General features: G+C 39.4%; 1 protein-coding gene across 7 annotated transcripts in view; it reads right to left on the bottom strand.

Moving 5' to 3' along the window:
• Nucleotides 1–5530: 5530 nt before the first annotated feature.
• The window catches only part of glyctk (glycerate kinase), a 48805-nt gene continuing 29727 nt past the window's right edge, over nt 5531–24608 (bottom strand). For all 7 annotated transcript variants that reach the window (XM_063067711.1, XM_063067710.1, XM_063067712.1 and 4 more), the window contains 2 exons: nt 20613–20788; nt 5531–6497 (listed from right to left, as the gene is read on the bottom strand). In XM_063067711.1, coding sequence (XP_062923781.1) covers nt 5583–6497; nt 20613–20788 — 1091 coding nt within the window. In that variant the 3' untranslated portion in view covers nt 5531–5582. The remainder of the gene's footprint in view (nt 6498–20612; nt 20789–24608) is intronic.

Here is a 24608-nt window from a genome sequence, read left to right as displayed (position 1 = left end):
ACCAAAATACATGATTATACATTTCCTGACACTGTATTCCATTGCTCATTCTCCTAATCTTTCCAAATTCTTCTGCAGATTCCTTGCTTCCTCAACACTACCTGCCTCTCCACCTATCTTTGTATTGTCTGCAAACTTGGCCACAAATCCATCATTTCGATCATCTAAATCATTGACAAGAAACAGTGACAACACTGAACCCTACAGAACACCACCAGTCACCAGCAGCCATCCAGAATAGGCCTTCTTATTTCTGACTCTTTGCCTATACCAATCAGCCAATCTCCTATTCATGCTACTATCTTTCCTGTAATAATATGGGTTCTTATCTTGTTAAGCACCTTGTCTACAGCCTTCTGATAATCCAAGTAACAACATCCACTGACTTTCCTTTGTTTATCTTCCTTGTTATTTCCTTAGAGAATTGCAATATATTTATCAGGCAAGATTTTCCCTGAAGGAAAAACCATGCTGACTTCGGCCTCCTCTACCATGCACCTCCAAGTACTCCAAAACCTCATCCTCTATAATGGACTCCAACATCTTCCCAATCACTGAATTCAGGCTAATTGGCCTATAATTTCCTTTCTTCTGCTTCCGTTCCTTCTTAAAAGAGTGGAGTGACATTTGTAATTTTCCAGTCTTCAGGAACTATTCTACAATCTAGTGATTACTAATGCCTCCACAATCTCTTCTGCTACCTTTTTCAGAATCCTGGGGTCATCCATCTGGTCTAGGTGACTTATCTACCTTTAGGCCTGAAGGGTGATTTTACTACATTGTGGTCACTGTCTCTCAAGGGTTCCTTTATCTTAAGCTCCCTAATCAAAACTGATTCATTACACAACACCCAATCCTTTCCTTGAATGGACTCAACCACAAGCTGCTCTAAAGAGCCATCTCGTAGGCAGTCTACAAATTCTCTCTCTTGGCAACCAGCACCAACCTGATTTTCCCAATCTATATGCATATTGAAATCCCCCATGACGAGGTAACATTGCCTTTGAACAGAAAAGCCTATTCTATTTCCTGTTGAAATTTACATCCTACATCCTGGCAATTGTTTGGGGACCTGTATGTAACTTCCATCAAGGTCATTTTACCCTTGCAACTTCTTAACTGTACCCACAAGGATTCTACATCTTCCAATTCTATGTCATTACAAAGGTTGGGTTTCATATGTTTCAGAAAGGACAGGGAGGAAGGCTAAAGAGGTGGGGGCGTGGCACTGTTGATCAGAGATAGTGTCACAGCTGCAGAAAAGGTGGATGCCATGGAGGGAAGAAATATGGCAAATGTTCAGGGGACATTTGTGTGGAGTTCTGCAACAGATACATTCCAATGAGACAGGGTACAGGAACCGTGGTGTACAAAGGCTGTAAAGATCTAGAAGATTATAAGGCTAATAGGAAGGAGCTTAAGAAGGAAATTAGGAGAGCCAGAAGAAGCCATAAGAAGGCCTTGGCAAGCAGGATGAAGGAAAACCCCAAGGCATTCTACAAATATGTGAAGCGAAAGAGGATAAGACGTGAAAGAATAGCACCTATCAAGTGTGACAGTGGGAAAGTATGTATGGAACTGGAGGAAATAGCAGAGGTATTTAATGAATACTTTACTTTGGTATACACTATGGAAAAGGATCTTGGTGATTGTAGTGATGACTTGGAGCAGACTGAAAAGCTTGAGCATGCAGATATTAAGAAAGAGGATGTGCTGGAGCTTTTGGAAAGCATCAAGTTGGATAAGTCGCCAGGACCGGATGAAATGTACCCCAGGCTACTGTGGGAGGAGAGGGAGGAGATTGCTGAGCCTCTGGCGATGATCTTTGCATCATCAATGGGGACAGGAGAGGCTCCAGAGGATTGGGGGTTTGCAAATGTTGTTCCTTTATTCAAGAAATGGAATAATCAGGGAAATTATAGACCAGTGAGTCTTACCTCAGTGGTTGGTAAGTTGATGGAGAAGATCCTGAGAGGCAGGATTTATGAGCATTTGGAGAGGTATAATATGATTAGGAATAGTCAGCATGGCTCTGTCAAGGGCAAGTCATGCCTTACGAGCCTGATTGAATTTTTTGAGGATGTGACTAAACACATTGATGAAGGAAGAGCAGTAGATGTAGTGTATATGGATTTCAGCAAGGCATTTGATAAGGTACCCCATGCAAGGTTTATTGAGAAAGTAAGGAGGCATGGGATCCAAGGGGATGCCTTGTGGATCCAGAACTGGCTTGCCAACAGAAGGCAAAGAGTGGTTGTAGATGGGTCATATTCTGCAAGGAGGTCAGTGACCAGTGGTGTGCCTCAGGGATCTGTTCTGGGACCCTTACTCTTTCTGATTTTTATAAATGACCTGGATGAGGAAGTGGAGGGATGTTTGCTGATGACACAAAGGTTGGAGGTGTTGGAGGTGTTGTGGATAGTGTGGTGGGCTGTCAGGGGTTACAGCGGGACATTGATAGGATGCAAAACTGGGCTGAGAAGTGGGAGATGGAGTTCAACCCAGCTAAGTGTGAAGTGGTTCATTTTGGTAGGTCAAATATGATGGCAGAATGGTAAGACTCTTGGCAGTGTGAAGGATCAGAGGGATCTTGGGGTCTGAGTACATAGGACGCTCAAAGCAGCTGCGCAGGTTGACTCTGTGGTTAAGAAGGCATACAGTATATTGGCCTTTATCAATCATGGAATTGAATTTAGGAGCCAAGAGATAATGTTGCAGCTATATAGGACCCCGGTCAGACCCCACTTGGAGTACTGTGCTCAGTTCTGGTCGCCTCACTACAGGAAGGATGTGGAAGCCATAGAAAGGATGCAGAGGATATTTACAAGGATGTTGCCTGGATTGGGGAGCATGCCTTATGAGAATAGGTTGAGTGAACTCGGCCTTTTCTCCTTGGAGCAACGGAGGACGAGAGGTGACCTGATAGAGGTGTATAAGATGATGAGAGGCATTAATCGTGTGGATAGTCAGAGGCTTTCTCCCAGGGCTGAAATGGTTGCCACAAGAGGACACAGGTTTAAGGTGCTGGGGCGTGGGTACAGAGGAGATGTCAGGAGTAAGTTTTTTCACTCAGAGAGTGGTGAGTGCCAGCAATGGTGGTAGAGGTGGATACGATAGGGTCTTTTAAGAGACTTGTGGATAGGTACATGGAGCTAAAAAAAATAGAGGGCTATAGGTAAGCCTAGTAATAGTCATAGTCATACTTTATTGATCCCGGGGGAAATTGGTTTTCATTACAGTTGCACCATAAATAATTAAATAGTAATAAAACCATAAATAGTTAAATAGTAATATGTAAATATGTAAATTATGCCAGGAAATAAGTCCATGACCAGTCTATTGGCTCAGGGTGTCTGACCCTCCAAGGGAGGAGTCGTAAAGTTTGATGGCCACAGGCAGTAATGACTTCCTGTGACACTCTGTGTCGCATCTCGGTGGAATGAGTCTCTGGCTGAATGTACTTCTGTGCCCAACCAGTACATTATGTAGTGGATGGGAGACATTGTCCAAGATGGCATGCAACTTGGACAGCATCCTCTTTTCAGACACCACCGTCAGAAAGTCCAGTTCCATCCCCACAATATCACTGGCCTTACGAATGAGTTTGTTGATTCTGTTGGAGTCTGCTACCCTCAGCCTGCTGCCCCAGCACACAACAGCAAACACGATCGCACTGGCCACCACAGACTCGTAGAACATCCTCAGCATCGTCCGGCAGATGTTAAAGGACCTCAGTCTCCTTAGGAAATAGAGACGGCTCTGACCCTTCTTGTAGACAGCCTCAGTGTTCTTTGACCAGTCCAGTTTATTGTCAATTCATATCCCCAGGTATTTGTAATCCTCCACCATGTCCACACTGACCCCCGGATGGAAACAGGGGTCACCGGTACCTTAGCTCTCCTCAGGTCTACCACCAGCTCCTTAGTCTTTTTCACATTAAGCTGCAGATAATTCTGCTCACACCATGTGACAAAGTTCCCTACCGTAGCCCTGTACTCAGCCTCATCTCCCTTCTGAGGTTGTTTTGCGGTGACAGACTGACAGGCACTCTGTGAGCCACATGGAGAGGATATTGATGGGCTCACAGAGTGCATCACAGATTACATCAACTTCTGTGTGGACTGCAATGTTCCAACAAGAACTGTCCTGACTACTCTAAAACTGTCCGCTCACACAATGGTCGCTCCAACATGACAAGCCAGGCCATTACTGCTAAAATGCTGGCAATCCACACTGTGGCCCCTCAAAATTGATTAGCATGAGATTTTCTGTTGTCTAACAAAGGTGGTATTTGTGCCATTATTACCCAGGAATGTTGTACATACATCCCTGATATCAACAGCCAACTGACCATGGTGAAACTATAAAGGAGCTTCAGAGACTCTGCATTTTTGAATTTCAGTAAGATTTATGCTGTTCTCTACACGACAAAGAGGAAGGAGTGTGAAAGTTGCGGTAAAGACAGAGATAGCCTGGAGCAGTTATAGTCAAGTGAGACCTCTGGAGACACCTCTGCTTACTACAGACGAGATAGGCTGGAATGACTGCGGCAATGTTCATTCAAGCCAGGCAAGTGAGACCTCTGTAGTGCGACTTTTCCAGATATGTCTTCCTAAAACAGCCTCCCTTTACACAATAAGGGGTGCCAGAGACAAACGAGATTACAGAAAGATGTGAAACTTACCCAGCTAAGGCTCTTTTGTCTTTACTAATTTCAAAATATCATCAGCTATCTCCTTGAAGTTTCGATTGACTAACACCTCTATTATGAACGGCAATTAATCTTGCGAGGAATGAATTCAAACATGTACAATTTACAATTATCAATAACCATAACTGATAAGCCAATTCTGTATAAAACGAGCAGTTTTCAGTTCAGACTTCAGAACATTGTGGGTGTCAAGGGCCATGCTGTTCTTCTTCTGCACAAGTAATGTAAGAGGAATACTTGAATCATAAGTGTGCGTGTGTTCTGGACCCAGTTATTTTATTTTATTTTATATTACCAACAGCAACCACACTTACCGAAAACTGTTTGAAGTTCAAGGTATTGGGAGGCAATGAATCATGTTGCTAGAAAGCCTCAACACATTTAAAAAGTACCTGGTTGAACACTTATCGCTTAACATCAAAGGTTGCAGGGCAAGAGACAAGATATAGGAATGGCGAAGTATCTTGGACCCTTGACACTAAGGCCCTCCACCTTGCAGTCAATTTGTAGGATTGTATTTATTTCTTAAGAATATACAAGATGGCTCTCAAAGTGCCTCATATTTTCTCCTAATCCTGATCTGGTTTGCAGTAGCTCATGGCCACTGTCCAACAAGTCAAAACCTTATATAAATCCCTACTCCCTTTGCGAATATCACTACCAATGCTCAGGGGTAGAAATGGAACAGAGTGGTTGTGTAAAATGAGATTATTCTAGTTCCATGCTGTGCTGTGTGGAGAGAAGTTGAACAACAAGTTTCAGTATAGAAATTATCTCTGCTGTTCATCAATTAGTAAAAGTTATTAGAAAGACACTTCATAATGTTTAACAATTGCTTTATTTGTTTCCTCTGTGCAGAAAAAGCTAATACTCAAGTTCCCTTTGGGTGAATAATAATTGCCTGGACATCCATTACATTGGTACTTGTCAGGCCTGTCACAATTAGATCGGCTCCTTTATTGAACTTGGTAAAGAAAGTAAACGAATCATTGTTATTTAAAAAGTCCTCTACATTAAGCCCTTCATGGGAGGCTTTTTCAACTAGTTGAGTGTAAGCAAATGCCCCAGCAGCATCAGTAGGTCCATCTTGTCCATCAGTTCCAGCACTAAGGAAAACAATCTCATGCTCTGTTAAGGGATCCTGTGGAATGCTTGATTTGGCTTGATACAGTTCCAAGGCTACATGCAAGGCTAACTCCTGATTTCGGCCTCCTTTCCCTTTACCCTGCAGATGAACTGTAGTTTCACCTCCTGCCAAAAGACATATCGGTTTCCCTGAACTCAGCACATTTTCTAAGAGCTCCAAACAGCTGTCCAATTGGAAATCAGGAAGCTTCAAGTTTTCAATGATCTGCAGCAGCTCACCTTTCACTCTAGTTGCCTGCACGCACACTGAACTATGAGCTGCCAGAACTGAGCATACATATTTGATCATAAGACTGTACAGTCTGGCCACAGTCCTCACATCTCCATTCACTCCAGTGGACAAGATACAACTCTTGTAACCCAAGTGCTCAGATTTGCATTTTGCTTCCTCTAAGGCAATTGTATTTGATCCCACAATAAAATTAGAAACATGAGCAAGATCTTGTGATTTCTCTTCGTCCATTCTTGTGTTAGGCTGAGATAGAACTTCTTTCACAGACTTTGGTATGGATGATAATAAATGGTATTTTGACAAAATCTTGAAACTGTCTTCCTTACTTTGCAGGTTTGCTACAGTCGGGCCACTAGCTATGGATTCCAGATTGTCGCCAATAACATCCGACAGGATTAGGCTCACCACCTGTCAAACAGAGAATCATATTTTATACTCCTGGCTATTTTAATCCATTGCAGAACCAAATCTGATAAACAGGTTCTATTACAAATCAGAAACTTTTTCAATTCAAAGTGTAATAGAACAGAATGCTACAGCACAGTACAAACCTTTTGACCCATATCGTTGTACTAACTTTTTAACCTACTCTAAGACCAATCTAACCCTTACCTCCTACATAGCCTTCCATTTTTTGATGTACAAGGGGTGATTGATAAGTTTGTGGCCTAAGGTACAAGGAGATGAGTTATTAACTTCAAACTTTCTGCATAATCACTCATAGAGTTGAAATGCACATGCATGTAACAAGAGCTGTATAACTCATCTCCTTCTACCTTAGGCCACGAACTCGTATATGCCTGTCTGAAAGTGTCTTAAATGTCTCTGATGTAAACTATTAATTACAAAGTTTCTCTCAAAGATTAATATCTCTGACCAAAAACTACATGCTGAAACTATTTTTGACAATATGTACTGTTGAATCAAGATTAGATGTAGGGCAATTATTCATGCACACCTTTTACTGAGATTACAATTACTGAGAATGTTTGATGCTTACTAGAGTTGAACTCTTACATAATCTGTTACTTTAAGCACACTTAATGCAAGTAAGAGAGTACAGAACCAAGGGTGTGGAATTGCAACAAGTATTCCCAATCATCCTTGTGTAGATTCCAGTGTGAGATGGTGTCAATTAAGTGAAATGATCATACTAAAAAAGGGGTGCATCTGAAATTAGAATATGAAGCAGCAAACAAAACTACACTCAGTCAGTACCTCCTGTACCTAATAAAGTGGCCACTAAGTGCAAGTTTTGACATGTTGTGCATTCAAAGATGCTCTTCTTCACACCACTGTTGTAACACATGGTTATTTGATTTACAGTCACCTTCCTGTCAGCTTGAACCAATCTGGCCATTCTCCTCTCACCCATCTGTTTTCGCCCACAGAACTGTGGCTCACTGGGTGTTTTTTTTCCTACACCATTCTCTGTAAATTCTAGAGACTGTTGTATGTCAAAATCCCAGGAGGTCAACAGTTGAGATCCTTAAACCACCCCATCTAGCACCAACCATCATTCCACAGTCAAAGTCACTTAGATCACACTTCTTCCCTATTCTGATGTTTCATCTGAATAACAACTGTACCTTTTTACCATATCTGCATGATTTGCTGACACATGATTAGCTGATTAGATATTTGTATTAATGAGCAAGAGTTCAGGTGTACCTAATAAAGGTGGCCACTGAGTGCATCTTAGGACACCTTAAGGACACTTAATGGAAGTACAGAACTTAGTGTGGGTGGAGTTCTGGTGACATTATCGTCCAGAATGGCAGCTTAAATCAATAGCTCCTCTGGAAAAATGCATATTTTGCCCCGTTAGTCCATCAAATATAAGATCTTTTGAAAATATCTGAATTGATAAGGGGGGCAAGAATAGGGAAGAAGAATGGAGATAAAAAAAGCATCACTGCTATGGAAGAGAGAGAATATATACATGGAAGGAATACACAGGGAAATCATTTCTGTGTAATGGACATAGATTTTTTTACTTACTTTTATAGGTACTGCAGTGGGGGCCCTCAACTCAGGTAGGTGGGGCTATACCCCATGGCTAGACGTTTCTTCAAGCTCAACCCAGGGTCATCTAGAGACCCCAGCCTTAGAATCATACTTTGTTACCTTTTTTTAATTATTTGCATTTCGGTTCTTATTTGTTCAAGGAGTAGATTGATTAAGTTATATTCTGCAAATCTCAATGATATACTAACAAATAAATACTAATAAATATACTAATAAATACACAAAGTAAAATTCCATTTCTTTTAATGTCAATGGGCTGTTAAATCCAATCAAACGAAGTAAAATTCTATCAAAAATGAAAAAAGAACAAGACCATGTAGTATATTTACAGGAAACTCACTTAAATGATAATGAGCATGGAAAATTAAAGGGAATGGGCTTCACTAATTTGTTTTTTCCCTCATATAAAACAGGACATCGAAGAGGAGTTGCTATTCTCATCTCAAGCAAACTAAATTTTGAAAAAGTATTCAAAATGGGAGATAAGGAGGGCAGATATATTTCGGTAAGGGGGAATAGAGACGGAAATCCAGTTACTTTATTGAATATATAGGAAGTGATATTAGTTTCTTCCGGAAAATTACTAGTATTATGGTAACGGAAACAGAAGATCTCTTGATATGTGGGGGAGACTTAAATTTACAATTACAACCAAAGTTAAACTCTTCCAATAGAAAAACTTATGAAACAAAGTCCTTACATAAGAAAATTGACTCTTTTTGAGGACGTTGGTCTAATTGATATATGGAGGGACCTTTCCCCCAACAGAAGGGATTACACTCATTATTCTGCCCCCCATTCCGTAAATACAAGAACAGACTATTTCATAACACTTGGAAAAGATAAAGACAAAATAATCACCTGTGGAATTGGGACAATAGATGTAAGTGACCATGCATCTATATATTTATCTGTTGATTTTGACCTACAACCAAAGAATACTATTTGGAAGCTAAATTCAAGACTACTCAATGATCCCTATTTTAAGGAACAAATTAAAAAAGAAATTGGTCTTTAGTTAGAATTCAATGATAATGGAGAGGCTTCTTTACAATGATAATGGGATACTCTGAAGGCTGTCTTAAGAGGGAAAATTATAGTGATATCTTCATATAAGAAAAAAACACAATTGTGTTTGGCACAGGATACACGAGGAAATTATAAAAATTAGGAATGAAATTAATAGTTTGGCTACACAAGAAATTAGGAAGAATTTAATGTTTCTGAAACAGAGACACTATGAAAGTGGATCTAAATCAATGAAAATACTGGCGTGGAAACTGAAAAAAAAGATAGCAGAAAATACAATTCATAGAATTAGAGATCCAAGAACAAAAGTGATAAAAAAAAACAAGCTAAGTGAATTCAAGAAGCTTTTGAAATGTTTTACAAAACTCTATATTCCAAAGTTCCAGGGGAAGCATAACCCAAATTGACACCTTCCTGAATTCTTTAGAGTTACCCACTTTAAGCAAAGAACAAAATAGAACGATGACTGCTGACATAACTGAAGCAGAACTAAAAACTGCAATTAATAGGCTTAAATTAAGCAAGTCACCAGGATCAGATGGATATACGGCAGAGTGGTATAAGGAGTTTGGAAATGAGTTAATTCCTGTTTTGCTCCCCACATCGAACTGGACTCTAAGAAAGGCGCAAATGCCACCCAGCTGGAAGGAGGCGATAATCTCAGCTATACCGAAAGAAGGCAAGGATAAAATGGAATGTGGGTCCATTTAGACCAATATCTGTTCTTAATGTAGATTATATCACGGCCAAACGATTAGAAGAGTTTCTACCCACACTGATACAAAATGATCAGACAGGTTTTATACAGCAACGCCAAACACAAGACAATATATGAAGGACACTTCACATTCTGGATCACATAAAAAAATGAAATTGAAGCAATAGTGATAAGCATGGACACCGAAAAGGCGTTTGATTCAGTTAATTGAAATTTCCTTTACAGAGTTTTACATAGATTTGGTCTACATGACACAATTATTAAAACTTTACAGGCACTATATGACAATCCTACTGCTAGGATTAAAATCAATGGATATTTATCTAATAGTTTTACCCTAGAAAAGGGTATGAGACAGGGCTGTGCATGGTCACTGTTACTCTTCGCATTACATCTGGAACCATTAGCTCAACACATCAGACAAAATGAAGGTATCAGGGGAATTACTATTAAAGGGACAGAGCATAAATTGGCCTGTTACACAGATGACATTTTGTTTTTTTTTAATTTAATTTTTATTTTTATTTGGATAAGGAATTCACAAGTATCATGTACTTTTTTCACATGTATAACCTTTTCCATTTTTTTTATATGTATAAAACTATAATTATTTATACAATAAGTACACATTGAGATGATATAAAAAGAAATTAGACACTTAAATAGATAATTATGTACAGTGGAAATTCTAATCTATTAGGCTAAGTAATGGTATTAATTGTTAAGAAAAATAGTAATAATAGTGGATTAGTAATAGTTTCCATACATCTCTTCTGGAACATTTCTTCTGGTCCAAAATGTTGTATATAAGCTTATGTAACAACCATTGAAGGTGTTTATATCCTAACTTGTTCATACTTGCTCCTGCCCCCAAACATAATTATCCAATCCCTATGTACTTATTTACTTAATTTTATCATTTTTTATCCCTTACCCAAATCTTTTCCTTTACTTATATTAATTCTCTATTTTCCAAAAAAAAACAAAAACAGTAAACATTTAGACTAGGGGTGCTTACGTTAGCAATATTACTGTGTTGATGAGAAGAGCAGTATAAATCATTAGCAGAGTCATCTAAAGTCTGCTCGCATTGGGGTTATATATTCAATCCATTTATTCCAGATTTGATAAAATTTTTCTTTCTGAATTCTCAGGGAGTAAGTCAACTTTTCCATTTTAAATATTTCCAAGATAATTTCGTGCTGATCTTCTAATGTAGGTGGTTTTGGATTTAGCCACTTTCTAGTGATTGATTTCTTACTTGCCGCTAAAAGGGCCTGCAGCAACTTTATATCTTCCTTCTGTTCAAGAAACAATACATGCCCCAAATAGAGCGTCTCAAAGTTCAGAGGTATCTGGGTCCTAAGTACCTTAACTAATGTTCTATGAATACCTTCCCAATATAGACTTAATTTAGGACAATCCCAGAAAATATGGAGATGATTTGCCTCCTTGGAGCCGCATCTTCTCCAACATGTCACGTTTGTATCTTTATATTCTTCCTGATATGGGGTCTTGAAGTATCTTATATTTTTCCAACAATGTTCTCTCCAAGTCAAAGAATTAGTCGAAGACCACTGAAAGCTGCATATTTTCCCCCAAGCCTCCTCTGAAAGTACCAACCCCGCTTCTTTCTCCCACTTCTCTTTAATATACAATGTGTTTACATTTTTAGCATGGGAGAGTGCATTATATAATCGAGAAACTGATTTACTAGGCATTGAACCGCGAGCCGAATTAAGAATCTTGAAAAATTCTAATTCTACTGTTGATAGGTCTGTATATCTGCAACTCTGGTTAACATAATTTCGTACTTGAAGGTACCTAAAAAAGTCATTGTGTTCTAGGCCATGTTTGTCCTGCAGGACTTGGAAACTTTGTAATACTCTTTTATGTATAAATGAGTTGTAAGACCTTTCTTTATCCATAGTTCAAATCTTTTATCTCCTCTGTTGGGAAGGAATTCAGTATCATATGCACACCATCTGAAGAGTTTTAACATGTTATTAATTCCACATGAATTAACCACCTTCTGCCATACTTTTAATGTAAGATTTATCCAACTGTTTTTAAATTTTTCCAATTGGGCCATCAATCCTTTGTCAGCTATTGAGGCCTGTAGAGGAAAACTGTCAACCAATCCAAATTCTATTTCCTTCCATCTAGCTTTATATTCCTATTACACCAATATAACAGAGGGGTTATCTGTGAGGCATAAAAATAATTTCTCAGGCAAGGAAGAACCATACCTCCTCCTTCCTTCCCTAACTGTAAGGTGTTATATCGAATTCTAGGTTTCCTTCCTTGCCAAATGAAGCGGGAAATCCATTTGTCCCATTCCCTGAATTGATTATCATCCACCTCCACAGATAAAATACAGAAAAGATACAGTAACCGAGGAAGAATATTCATTTTTATAGTATTTATCCTTAAATTTAAACTTGAAAAGCGGATAAGATTCCATCTATGCATATCTGCTTTTATCTCTAAGATTAATGGCCCATAATTTACCTGTGACAGTGTTGAAAGATCCTTCGGCAGGGTTATTCCTAAATATTTTAATGATTTAGCTTCCCACTTAAGATCATATGTATCCTGCAATTTTTTGGATGGTGTATAATTTAGGGACATAACCTGCGTTTTCTTTACATTTATTTTATAACCTGAAATTTTCCCAAAGTCATCCAACAGCGTAAACAATCCTATAAATGATTTTTCTGGTTCACTCAGATAGACTAAAACATCATCTGCGAATAACGTCACTTTCTGTTCAATCCCTGCCACCTTGATACCTCTTACGATTTCGCTCTGTCTTATTAGTTGGGCAAGCGGTTCAATATATAGCGCGAAAAGGAGAGGAGAAATTGGGCATCCCTGTCTAGTGCCTCTCTCTAAAATAAAGGAGTCAGAGAGCTCCCCATTTATCTTAATTCGAGCTGTAGGGCTGTCATATACAGTCTGAATTACTTTAATAAACTTTTCTTGAAAGCCGAATCTTCCTAACACTCTGTATAGGAATGCCCAACTAACAGAATCAAAAGCTTTCTCAGCATCTAATCCTACTACCATTGTCTCTGTCTCGTTCTTATTAACCTGTTCTAATATGTGTAGAGTTCTCTTTATGTTGTCCTGTGTTTGTCTTTGTTGAATAAATCCAGTCTGGTCTAAATGGATTAGGCCAGGTAAGAGCTTTTTCAATCTGTGCGCTAATATAGATGTAAATAGTTTGTAATCTAAATTAAGAACACTAATTGGCTGATAATTGCCACATTCTAGTTTATCTTTACCCTCTTTAGGAATAACTGAAATAATCGCTTCTCTCCAGGAAGGTGGAGTTTCTCCTCTCTGCAAGATCCTATTAAAGGTGTTAAGTAGTAATGGGGCTAACTGTGACTCCAGGGATTTGTACCACTCTGAGATAAACCCATCTGAACCCGGGGACTTTCCAGCCTTTAACCTAGAGATGGCCACATTCAGTTCTTTGGCAGTTACTGGTTCTAATAGACTTTCATTTTGTAAATCTGTAAATTCAGGTAGATCTAAAGAATTCAATAAACTGTCTATATAGGGCTCATTGGAGGCCCGGGGTTGGGAGTACAGCTCTCGATAATATGTTTCAAAACTCTCTTGAATTTTCCCTGTTGTACTCTCCACCAGCTTTGTCTTTGGATTCTTTATTTTATGAATTGTATTGTCTGCTTGTTGTTTTCGTAATTTATATGCTAATAATCTAGTTGATTTACCCCCTACTTCATAATTCTTTTGTCTCAGGTAAAGAAAATTTCTTTGAGTTTCCAATGTATAAATATCGTCAATTTCACTTTGCAATTTCCTAATTTCCTGTTTTAAATTTGAATTACTTTTGTTTCTATCTACAACTTGAAGTTGTTTTAATTTTCCTTGAAGGTTTGCTAATTTTTGTGCATTGATTTTTTTCACGTGAGTGGTAATGGAAATAGTTTTCCCTCTCAGTACAGCGTTCAATGTATCCCATAAGATCACTGGTGATGTTTCTCCCATGTCATTAAGGTCAAGGTATTCTTTGATTTCTCCCCTTAATCTCTCCATTACTTTCGGGTTATTGAGTATATGTGAGTTTAGCCTCCATAGTGTTTTCCTCATTTTCCTTTCCAGGATTAGAGACATAGAGACTGGACTATGATCTGACAGATCAATTGTTGCAATATTATACTGTTTTATCCTGAGTCTATCTGTATTAAAGATAAAGAAATAGTCTATCCTTGAATAGGCTGAATGAGGGAAAGAATAATGTGTATAATCTTTACTAGTGGGGTGTAATTCCCTCCACACATCTATAATTCCCAACTCCTCCATCAATAAATTCATTTTCCGAGTCAGAGATTCTGAGTAACTATTCTTGAAGAATCTAATATAGGATTTAATCTAATATTAAAATCCCCTCCACCAATTACTACTCCTTGAGAACTGACCATTAGGTCAAAAATGTGTCTATAAAATGACCATTCACAACCTGGAGGAGCATAAACATTCAGCAATGTTATTTCTGTACCTTCTATTCTCCCTGTAATTTTTACAAATCTTCCATCTTTGTCTTTAGTCTCTGAAATATGTTCATAATCAAGAGTACTTGATATTAAAGTAGCTACACACATCTAAGTTGCTGGTGAACGCAGCAGGCCAAGCAGCATCTATAGGAAGAGGCGCAGTCGACGTTTCAGGCAAAGTAGCTACCCCTCTTTTGTGGCTCAATTTATATGATGAATAAAATACATGCTTAAAGCCCATTCTTTCTAATTTTCCATGTTCAGATTGGCTCATATGTGTTTCCTGGAGGAAAGCTATTTGTGCCCTCTCTTTTTTCAATTTAGACATAATCTTATTTCTTTTAATTGGATTCAAAACCCCATTAACATTATAGGAAATTATTTTTACCAATTCAATTTGCATTTTTCTCTAGTAGAAAAAAAACTCTCCTTTTCTAACCAAACAGTAAGCAATCCCTTCTCAACAGTAAACCAAGACATATAACCACACCCTAGACATTTTTGAACGTGTAACATTTGAAAATTTTTCCCGACTTCCCACAGTGAGGCCTGAGCACTGACCCGCCTCAGTTCAGAGGGATAACCGCTATCTTCACCCTGTGTTAGAGGGCCCTCAGCAGTTTGAATAATCATAGAGAATTTTCTCCTATTTATGTCTCAACCATATTGCTATCATTCAAGTTATTACATCTGGTTTATTTTCAGATACCAGCTTTCATTTTACCTTTAAGTCCGATTTACTCTTTTCAGTCATTTCTCTTAAATAGTCTGTATTCTCTGTACATTCGCATCTGAATATTTGCAGCTTTTCCTTGTAGTTTGACACTCTGGTTCGTGTGGAGCGTCCTCGCCCCACTAACTGCCACGACTTCTGCCGAATCCTCTCCAGTAGCGACTCCGGTTGGGTGATAACTTTAATAGGTAGTCCCCGGTCCGCCAGGTCCAACGTTGCCTCCTCCACCGTAGCGTAAGTTTTTGTCCCTTCGTCGTAAAAGACTTTCAGCCGAGCTGGATACAGGGTCTGAAATCTGATTGTTTTCCTTCAGGACCCTCCGTGCTTCCGCATATTCCTTCCGTCTGGCAAGGATCCCCGGTGCGTAATCGTGGTCTAAACTGATTTTACAGTTGCTCCACATGAAACCTTTCTTTTGCCATGCCCGTTTAAGCACCTCTTCCTTCGTTCTGTAACTGAGAAATCTGACCAGAATCGATCTGGGCTGGGCCCCTGCCGGAGGCTGTGGTACCAACGCGCAGTGAGCCCTTTCTATCTGTAGGTCTTTTGCAGCTGGTATATCAAGGTTCTCTCTAAGCAGCTTCTCCACGAAGGGAATCATCAATCCGGGTTTACCTTCAGTTCCTTCGGGAACTCCGTAGATCCTCACATTTTCCCGTCTTGAGCGGCCTTCTTGGTCTATTAGCTTCCACTGGAGCTGCTCTTGCACCTTTAGCATTTCTGCTATCACTTCCTCTGCGTTTTGTAGCTTCTCTTCAATTCCAACAATCCTCGCTTCGGCTTCATCTATCCTCAAGTTAGTTTTTACTATTTCTCCTTTAATATCCTCCAGCTGTTTGTTGTTATCTTGTTGGAACTCGCGAATCTCTCCGAGAATCAAAGACAGAGTCACCGATTCCTGCTTGCCGTGGGGGAGCTAGGCCCGTCGCCTTGCTGCGTCTCTTTATGTTTATCAGCCTTCGGAGCGGACTTTTTAATCTTGTTCTTCGACATCATCCTTGCCCCTTTTATTAATATAGTTATACAATATTAAGTATTTGTCTAAATTCGATTTTGGGGCAGTTTACCTTCTTTTTGGCCGAGAGACCTTTTCCTTACGCCGCCATTCCCTTGATGACCCGGAAGTCCTCCCCACGGATGACATTTTGATCTATCTAGGGCAACCAACATTCTCTTTACCTAAATTGATGCAATCCTTTGAACAATATGGCCAATTATCAGGATATAAGATCAACATAGATAAAACCCAACTACTTTCATATAACTATAGCCCACCAAGAGAAACTGAAATTGAAAGTAGATATCCTTGGGCATGGCAAACAGGGTCTGTCAAATATTTGGGCATCATTATGCCAAAAGATTTGGCAAAATTATCTGAATGCAATTATCAGCCTATATATAAAAAAATTAAGGAAGATATAACAAGATGGAACCTAATTCCTTTTCTTGGTCTCAGTTCAAGGACTGAATCTATTAAGATGAATATACTGCTCAGACTACTAAATCTCTTTCAGACCCTACCAATAGAGATTAACCAAAATCAATTCAATGAATGGAACAAGATGTTATCAAGATATATATGGCAAGGTAAAAGGCTGAGGGTTCATCTCAAAACTTTGCAATTAGCCAAGGAAAAGGGGGGATGGAACCTACCTTCTCTTAGAGATTATTATTTTGCAGCACAGTTGAGAGCTGTGATATGCTGGTGCAACCCATATGACGCTCAATGGAAAAACATTGAGGAGAGGATAATTTCTATCCCCATACAGGCAATTTTGGTTGATAATAACCTCCAAAGTTACATAAATACTACTGATAACCCATGGGTGAAATGGACTCTTAAAATATGGAAAACTGTTATAAAAGAATATAAACTAGAGAGAGACATTGTAATTCTTAAATGGTGTGCATATGACTTAGATTTTATGCCGAATAAACTGGATGCTACATTTAAGGACTGGACAGCTAAAGGAATAACAGCTACTTGCAATATAATGAAAGAAGGAACACTGTTCAGTTTTGAAATGCTCAAAGAGAAACACTTATTTGAAAAACAAGACTTTTACCGGTATGTACAGATGCGACAGTATGTTAACAGAATGGTTAAAAATGTAACCAAGGCAAGTACATGTCTGATAGAGCTATTTAGAAAAGCATATAATTCAGACAACAGTAGTACTGTGTATTTCAAACATGTATAAGGGTTTGTCAAATCTTAAGACACATTCGACTTCATACATTAAAACAAAATGGGAGAAGGAAGGAGGGATAATAATATCAGAGGAAGACTGGACAATAATATGGAGGTATCAATGGAAGTGTACCAGTTCACAGAAACGGAGGGAGTTCGGGTGGAAAAACTTGATAAGATATTTTATTATGTCCTCTCAGAAATCCCATTATGATAGTAACCTCCCTGTTTGTTGGAGAAATTGTGGAAATCAAAATGATCATATTTTCTCGGAATGCCCCATTATCAAAGACTATTGGAGTGGGATACATAATTCCCTACAAGACATCTTTAAATGTGAAATACCCTTACAGAGTAAGTCCATATATTTTGGGTATATACCTCAAGAATGGTTGAAAAGAGATAAATATTTAATGAATGTACTGCTGGTGGCTGATAAAAAGATCCTTACCAGGAAATGGTTATCACAGGAGAGACCAACTTTAAATATATGTATGGAAATTACAATGGACATTTACAAAATGGAGAAGATAACAGCATCTGTTAATCATAAGTTGGAACAATTTGATTCATACTGGGAAAAATGGTTTAACTATATAAAATCTCATAGGCCTGATTTTATTCTCACAAGTCAATGAATCTGTTGTAAAAAAAAATCACTCCCTACTTTGTACATAGTTTTCTTCTTTCAATTGTTCTTTCTTTCCTCTCCTTTCTATAAGTGTATACCTCAGATAAATATTATGTGGAGATTTGTGACAAATATGATTGTATACAAACGTAATATATATGTACAGTATCTGCAATACATCTTATGGAAATGTTTGTTTGATGATGAACTTCAATAAAAAATAAATTACAACAAAAAAGAAGAACTGAGTGTGAAATTGCAACAAGTAAGAGCGTAGGAGAATGAGGGGAGATTTGATAGAGGTATACTGAATTATGAGCGGTATACGTAGGGAAAATGCAAGCAGGCTTTTTCCACTTAAGTTGGGTGAGACTAGAACTAGAGAGTAGGTCAAGGGTGAAACATAAAAAGTTTAAGAAGATCCTGAGGGAGAACTTCTTCACTCAGAGTGTGGTGAGAGTGTGGAACAAGCCGCCGGTGCAAGTACTGGATGCGGATTCAATTTCACCATTTAAGAAAAATTTGGATAGGTACGTGGATGGGAGGGGAATGGAGGGCTGCAGGTAGATGGGACTGGGCAGATTAACAGTTTAGCACAGACAAGATGGGCTGAAGGGCCTGTATTTGTGCTGTGGTATTGTATAACTCTATGACTTCCAAGTATTTACAATCATCCTTGTACCAATTCCAGTATGAGATGGTGTCTATAAACTGAAATGATTGGACCAGAAAGGGGCACATCTAATATTAGAATATAAAGCAGCATACAAAACTAAGTTGTGTTGGAGTGGCTGTCCAATGGTATAACTACAAAGTGTTCAGTTACATTAAATATTCTGCTCAAATTCAGGGTGATATCTGAACAACTGGTATCTTTAGTTGATGACTTGTGCTTAAGGGTTAAAGATTAAAATGATTAGTTTTATTTGACACATGTACATCAAAATATACAGTGAAATGTGTCATGTGTGTCAAATCAAATCAATGAGCATTGTGCTGAGCAGCTCACAAGTTCGTAAGTTCTGGTGCCAACGTAGCATGCCCACAAATGCACTTATCCTAACAGTACAACTTTTGGATTGTGGGACAAAACCAGAGCACCTGGAGGAAACTGATAAAGTCACAGGGCAGAACATACAAACCGCTTACAAACAGTGCTGGGAATTGAACTGCCTCTGTCCGTAAAGTGACTACAATAACCGCTGCACAGTAAAATAGGGATTTACTGCTCCTCGCAACTTCAATGAATTAGGAAATGAAGTTGGAGAAAATAAGAGGCAACTTAGTTAGATTTTATAAAATGACATATAGCTATCATAAGACTGTTATATCTTCCCTGATGTTTTGATTTTGGTCTTTGGAAGCAGTGGAGGAAATCCAAGTTCTGGTTAAGGTGCTAATACTGCATGTAATTCTGGGACTCTTAATTATGGACTGTATGACTTAGGATTGTTGGATTCTTATGCTTTTGCAGTTTAAAGGTTCTTCAGAAGTCAAGAATGAAGTACAAAACTTGTTGCCTACGATTAATTGTTATAAGAGTGGAAAACAAACACAAACAGGAGCTGAGAGAACAACCAAAAATCAGTTGTGGTATACACACACACACAAATAAAAATTACAAACAAGGATAAGAAAGTTAGGAGTGATTGATGGCTCTGGGCCTGGACTCGCTGGAGTTTTGGGGAATGGGGGGGGCAGATCTCATTGATACCTATCAAATTTTGAAAGGCCTAGATAGAGTGTACGTGGAGAGGATGTTTCCTATAGTGGAAGAGTCTAGGACCAAAGAACAGTCTCAGAACACAAAGATATCCCTTTAGAACATAGATGAGGAAGATTTCTTTTGCCAGAGGGTGGTAAATCTATGGAATTCACTGCCACAGACAGCTGTGGAGGCCAGGTCATTAGGTATATTTAAAGTGAAGGTTGATAGATTCTTGATTGGCAAGAATGTCAAAGGTTTTGGGAAGAAGGCAGGGGTTGAAAGCAATAATAAATCAGCCATAATAGAATGGTTGAACAGAATCAATGGGTCATATGGCCTAATTCTGCTTCTATGTCTTATTAAATACAAGTACAACTCCACACCTAATTCCAACAGGCTGCCCTCCTCAACAAATAATGACATGGAGATAACATGGAAAATGTTTTTGAAATGATGATTGGACAGTTCTTTTGAAATGGTGGCAGAAGTGGGCACTTCTAACTGGAAGCAAAAATTCTGATTAAATACCTAGAGTTTGTCCTAGCTTTCGAACAGATTGATTGAAAATGTCTTGTACAGAAAATGTGACTGCTTTCCCAGTGAGCATGTTTCCAGAGACAGAAGAATAAGCCACGAGTAATTGATATAATGAGGAATGATGAGTATAAGTCTATAAGAACCATACTGCTCTTAGATGGCTAGAATTTAGTCAATACTTTTAAGTTTTGTGTTTATGCTTAAAAGAGTAAGGTAATTAGCTGCTAATTTTGCAGTCTCGGGGGCATTCCCTGAGAGAAGTGGAGAGTTTAATCAAACTGTACACAGATTATTTTCCTTTGCCTCCTAGCATCAGAGAGAATATTGTATGTTGTGAGTGAGCAGTGTTATTGGTCAGAAACTCATTCAAAGCTTAATAATCAATAAACTTACAATCTGAAACACATGTAAAGGATACGTACCTGTGCAGGGTATGCAGCTCTTGCCAAACCTCCACCTTTCAGCAGAGAGAGGGACGTGCGAATGGTGTTGAGTTCCTGAATAGTTGCACCTTTAGAGGCAAGTTGTTTTGTCAGGTACTGTTTCTCTTTCAAAGTGACAGGGGGGATTGGTGCTGGTAATAAAGCAGATCCCCCTCCTAAGGAAACAAGATTTAAAATTGTTTGGGAAAGAATGTAAATAGTCTCCAGCACAAGATAAGCAAAGCATAAAATTCACACAATTTCAAAGTTCAAAGTAAATTTATTAACAAAGTATGTCTATATCTAACCAGAGATTCTATTTCTTGTGGACATTACAATGGCATGTGGGGGGAACTGGCTGAAGTTGACCAGAAAGGGACATTTGCAGGAAGGACAGCAGAGCAGCAATAGCTGGATTTTCTCAGAAAAAAGAGGGAAGTGCAAGACAGATATATTCCAAATAAGAAGACATTTTCAAAAGGAAAAAGGTCACTACCATGGTTGACAAGTGAAGTCAGAGCCAAAGTAAAAGCAAAAGAGAGGGCATACAAGGAAGTCAGAGCTCGTGGGAAGATAGAGGATTGGGAAGCTTTTAAAAACTTGCAGGAGAAAACTGAAGGTCATTCCGAAGGAAAAGATGAATTATGAGAGGAAGCTGGCAACTAATATCAAAAAAGATACTAAAAGTTTTTTTAAGTATATAAAGGGTAAAAGAGAGTCGAGAGTCGATATAGGACCAAGAGAATATGACACTGTAGACATTGTAATGAGAGATGCAGGATGGCAGAGGAATTGAATGCATATTTTGCATCAGCCTTCACAGTGGAACATGTCTGCGGTATACCGGACATTCATTGGTGTCAGGGAAGTGAAGGTTGTGAAGTGAAAATTATGATTGAGAAGGAAGCTTAATGGTCTGAGGGTGGATACATCTCCTGGACCTGATGGAATGCACCCTCGGGTTCTGAAGGAAGTAGCTGGAGAGATTGCGGAGGCATTAACGATGACCTTTCAAGAATCAATAGATTCTGGCATTGTATCAGATGACAGGAAAATTGCAAACGTTACTCCATTATTTAAGAAGGGTGGGAGGCAGCAGAAAGGAAACTACAGACCCGTTAGCCTGACATCAGTGGTTGGGAAGTTGTTGGAATCGATTCTTAGGGATGAGAATACGGAGTACCTGGAGGCACATGACAAGATAGGAAAATCCTGCCTGACAAACCTACTGCAACTCTTTGAGGAAATTACAAGCAGAGTAGACAAAGGAGATGTAGTAGACGTGGTGTACTTGGATTTTCAGAAGGCCTTTGACAAGGTGCTGCACATGAGGCTGCTTAGCAAGATAAGAGCCCGTGGAATTACAGGGAAGTTACTAGCATGGGTGGAGCACTGGCTGGTCGGCAGAAAACAGAGAGTGGGAATAAAGGGATCCTATTCTGTCTGGCTGCTGGTTACCAGTGGAATTCCACAGGGGTCGGTGTTGGGACTGCTGCTTTTTATGATGTATGTCAATGATTTGGACTACGGCATTGATGGATCTGTGGCTAAATTTGCCGATGATACAAAGATACATGGAGGAGCGGGTAGTGTTGAGGAAACAGAGAGCCTGCAGAGAGACTTAGATAGTTTAGGGGAATGGGCAAAGAAGTGGCAAATGAAATACAATGTTGGAAAGTGTATGGTCATGCACTTTGGTGGAATAAATAAATGGGCAGACTATTATTTAGATGGGGAGAGAATTCAAAATGCAGAGATGCAAAGAGACTTGGGAATCCTTGTGCTGAATACCCTAAAGGTTAACCTCCAGGTTGAGTCAGTTGTGAAGAAGGTGAATGCAATGTTGGCATTCATTTCTAGAGGTACAGAATATAACAGCAGGGAGGTGATGTTGAGGCTCTATAAGGCACTTGTGAGATCACAATTGCAGAGTATTGTGTGCAGTTTTGGGTTCCTTACTTTAGAAAGGATATACTGACATTAGAGAGGGTTCAGAGAAGATTCACGAGAATGATTCCAGGAATGAAAGGGTTACCGTATGAGGAACATCTGGCAGCTCTTGGGCTGTATTCCCTGGAGTTCAGGAGAGTGAGAGGGAATCTCATAGAAACATTCCAAATGTTAAAAGGCCTGAACAGATTAGATATGGCAAAGTTATTTCCCATGGTAGGGGATTCCAGTATAAGAGGGCACGCTTCAGGATTGAAGGACGTCCTTTTAAGACCTAGATGCGGAGAAATTACTTTAGTCATAAGGTGTTAAATCTGTGGAATTTGTTGCCATAAGCAGCTGTGGAGGCCATGTCATTGGGTGTATTTAAGGCAGAGATAGATAGGTTCTTGATTAGCCTGGGCATCAAAGGATATGGGGTGAAAGCAGGGGAGTGGAGATGACTGGAAGAATTGGATCAGCCCATGATTAAATGACAGAGCAGACTCGATGGGCCAAATGGCCTACTTCTGCTCCTATATCTTATAGTCTTACGGACATTCACAGAGGCACAAAGAAAGACAGTAGAATCAGTGAAAGCCCACACTCAAAAACAGACAACAACCAATGTGTAAAAGAATACAATCTGTGCAAGCATAAAAATAAATGAATAAATAAATAATTGATACTGAGAATATGAGTTGTAAAGTCCTTGATAGTAAGTGCATAGGTTGTGGAATCAGTTCAATGTTGAGGTGAATGTAGTTATTCACTCTGGTTAGACACTGAAGAACATTAAAAATAACAAACTAATGGGTTTGTAAGCATCTACAGAAGGAAACTGTGGTAATTTAAAGGGATTGAGCTGTAATCATAGATTTTTAAAATATTATTTAATTTCTCACTCCAGAAAAGTAAGCAGAAAACAAAATGATTGTTCCCATAGTTGAGGATCAGCTAATCAGTTTGAACGGAAGTCCTGAGAGAATTGTCATCTGAACAGAGTAGTGTGGAGGGTTAAATAACTCCTTTTCCTGATTTCCTCGGGTCTGCAGTGTAAGGATGATGTGCTGAATTGAAAAAAATATATCCTAAACGTACTTTCTCTTCTGCAGAGTTCCAACTACTTCAGAAACTCTTTCACAGCTGGCTAATGGCAAGTAGAACTAGTGGAGCGACCTCAGAACTAGCACTAGAGAAACCTAAAAATTGCAAATGTTTTTAGGATAAATGATCTGTATTAACCTGAAACCCCCATCATCCATCACCCGACATCTCAGTATCTGCTTTCTCACCCCACATTACAAAAACTGCTCCCCCTACCCCGCTTCACTTCAACCTTCTTGTACCTGCGCTCAGGATCTGTGAGAGGGAGGTGAGTCAGCTGTTCCGGAGGCAGAAGACCAGGAAAGCGCCAGGCCCAGACGGTGTGTCGCCCTCCTGCCTGAAGACATGTGCTGATCAGCTGGCCCCCATCTACACACGGATCTTCAATAGATCACTAGAGCTGTGTGAAGTCCCTCATTGTTTCAAGCGCTCTATTATCATTCCAGTCCCTAAGAAACCCACTATCAAGGGACTAAATGACTACAGGCCTGTTGCCTTGACATCTGTGGTCATGAAGTCCTTTGATAGACTAGTGTTGTCTCACCTGAAGGACATCACAGGCCCCCTGCTGGACCCCCTGCAGTCTGCTTATCAGGCAAATAGGTCAGTGGATGATGCAGTCAACATGGGACTGCATTACATACTACAACACCTCGACAACCCAGGAACTTCTGCGAGGGTCCTGTTTGTTGACTTCAGCTCGGTGTTCAACACCATCGTCCCAGAAATCCTCCACTCCAAACTCACCCAGCTCACTGTCTCCCCTGCCATCTGTCAGTGGATCACAAGCTTCCTGACTGACAGGCTGCAGCAAGTGAGGCTGGGGAGCATCATTTCTAGCACCCAGACTATCAGTACCGATGCCCCCCAGGGATGTGTGCTCTCCCCACTGCTCTTCTCCCTTTACACGAATGACTGCACCTCACACGATCCATCTATTAAACTCCGGAAGCTTGCAGA

Source organism: Mobula hypostoma, chromosome 15, assembly GCF_963921235.1.
Source record: "Mobula hypostoma chromosome 15, sMobHyp1.1, whole genome shotgun sequence".
In the NCBI taxonomy this organism is placed as follows: Eukaryota; Metazoa; Chordata; class Chondrichthyes; order Myliobatiformes; family Myliobatidae; genus Mobula; species Mobula hypostoma.
The sequence above is the reverse complement of the archived record's forward strand: the minus strand, read 5'-3'. Positions and strand labels throughout refer to the sequence as shown.